Raw genomic sequence first — 2,009 nt, forward strand, 5'->3', positions numbered from 1 at the left:
GCCTACATCCAGGCCACGCTCGACCCGCCTACATCCAGGCCACGCTCGACCCGCCTACATCCAGGCCACGCTCGACCCGCCTACATCCAGGCCACGCTAGACCCGCCTACATCCAGGCCACGCTCGACCCACCTACATCCAGGCAACTCTCGACCTGCCTACATCCAGGCCACGCTCGACCCGCCTACATCCAGGCAACTCTCGACCCGCCTACATCCAGGCCACGCTCGACCCACCTACATCCAGGCAACTCTCGACCCGCCTACATCGAGGCAACGCTCGACCCGCCTACATCCAGGCAACTCTCGACCCGCCTACATCGAGGCACCTCTCGACCCGCCTACCTTGAAGCAACTCTCGACCAGCCTACATCGAGGCAACTCTCGACCCGCCTACATCGAGGCAACACTCGGCCCGCCTACATCCAGACAACACTCGGCCCGCCTACATCCAAGCAACTCTCGACCCGCCTACATCCAGGCCACGCTCGACCCGCCTACATCCAGGCAACTCTCGACCCGCCTACATCGAGGCACCTCTCGACCCGCCTACCTTGAAGCAACTCTCAACCCGCCTACATCGAAGCAACTCTCGACCCGCCTACATCGAGGCAACTCTCGACCCGCCTACATCCAGGCAACACTCGACCCGTCTACATCCAGAAAACACTCGGCTCGCCTATATCCAGGCAACACTCGACCCGCCTACATCCAGGCACCACTCGACCTGCCTACATCGAAGCAACTCTCGACTCGCAAACATTGAGGTAACACTCGACCAGTCTACATCGAAGCAACTCTCGACCCGCCTACATTGAAGCAACTCTCGACTCGCCTACATCGAGGTAACACTCGACCCACCTACAAGGAGGCCACACTTGACCTTTCTACATCGAAGCAACTCTCGACCCGCCTCCATCGAAGCAACTCTCGACTCGCCTACATCGAAGCAACTCTCGACCCGCCTCCATCGAAGCAACTCTCGACTCGCCTACATCGAAGCAACACTCGACCCACCTACAAGGAGGCCACACTTGACCTGTCTACATCAAGAGAAACACTCAACCAGCCTACTTCAAGGCAACACTTGACTCACCACTCGTAAAACATCTGAGACCGCACACTCACAGGTCAAGTCAAATCAGGACAAAGCGACACGTGCTGAGAATGGACCATGTAAAAGCAACTCAAGCTTTCTGCTTTTTAGAATACTCAACTTGTGCAGATTTGCAGCTTAATACCCTTGGCTCACTTCTGCATTTCAGCTTTGTGTTTCAGTAGTGTACTGAGATAGTTGTCTAAGAAAATATTGTCTTCTGTACATATCTGATCCTCTAAAATATGCAATGTGATCTCCAGCTGGTTGCCACAGCTGTGTTGGTCATATTGATAAATTCTGTATCATGAAATATTTATATCTGTTAAATTTTATATTTGGAACAGATTCAAAATACTGCTGAAGGTTTTGCAATGTTGTGGCTCTTTATGAATTTTTTTTTTATATTTGTGACTTGGAGGTATAAAACAACACTTTATTTTAAAATCATTTCATGATTTCTTTAGAACACTGGTAATTCTTTTATAGGATTCACTCTCAGACTGTACATTGCCAGACGACCTCACCTCGATGATGTTGTGCATGTGTGGCAGAAGACGATCCAGGCGAACCTCCAACAGCATGACAAGGGCTCGGCAAACATTTTTCCTCACTTCGGGTTCCTCATCTGTCGCTAAAGCAAATAGATTCTATAGAAGAAGCATAAACCCACCACATTTATTATTATTACTGATAATAAATAGACATATTAGTGAGATGCAACAATGCAACAACTTTTTTATCATTAAATATAAATTTTCTGGGACAAAAATGTGCTGTTTTGTAAAAAATAAATAAATAAAAAGTCTGATAAAAAAGTGATATTTGTTTTAGAGACTGGCTACCCTGTGACAAGCAGATTTCAAACAGTAAATGATATTCCTTTTTTTTTTAACATGCACTCCGGGTGGAAA

General features: G+C 48.2%; 1 protein-coding gene across 4 annotated transcripts in view; it reads right to left on the minus strand.

Moving 5' to 3' along the window:
- LOC106531499 (transportin-1) overlaps positions 1-2,009 on the minus strand; it is a 52,757-nt gene that overhangs the window by 25,401 nt on the left and 25,347 nt on the right. For all 4 annotated transcript variants that reach the window (XR_001311923.1, XM_014027378.1, XM_014027377.1 and 1 more), the window contains exon 8: positions 1,623-1,745. Coding sequence is in view for 3 of the 4 variants with exons in the window: in XM_014027378.1 (XP_013882832.1) it covers positions 1,623-1,745 (123 nt within the window). In the remaining variant the exon portion in view is untranslated. The remainder of the gene's footprint in view (positions 1-1,622; positions 1,746-2,009) is intronic.

Source organism: Austrofundulus limnaeus, unplaced genomic scaffold, assembly GCF_001266775.1.
Source record: "Austrofundulus limnaeus strain Quisiro unplaced genomic scaffold, Austrofundulus_limnaeus-1.0 Scaffold643, whole genome shotgun sequence".
Classification (NCBI taxonomy): domain Eukaryota; kingdom Metazoa; phylum Chordata; class Actinopteri; order Cyprinodontiformes; family Rivulidae; genus Austrofundulus; species Austrofundulus limnaeus.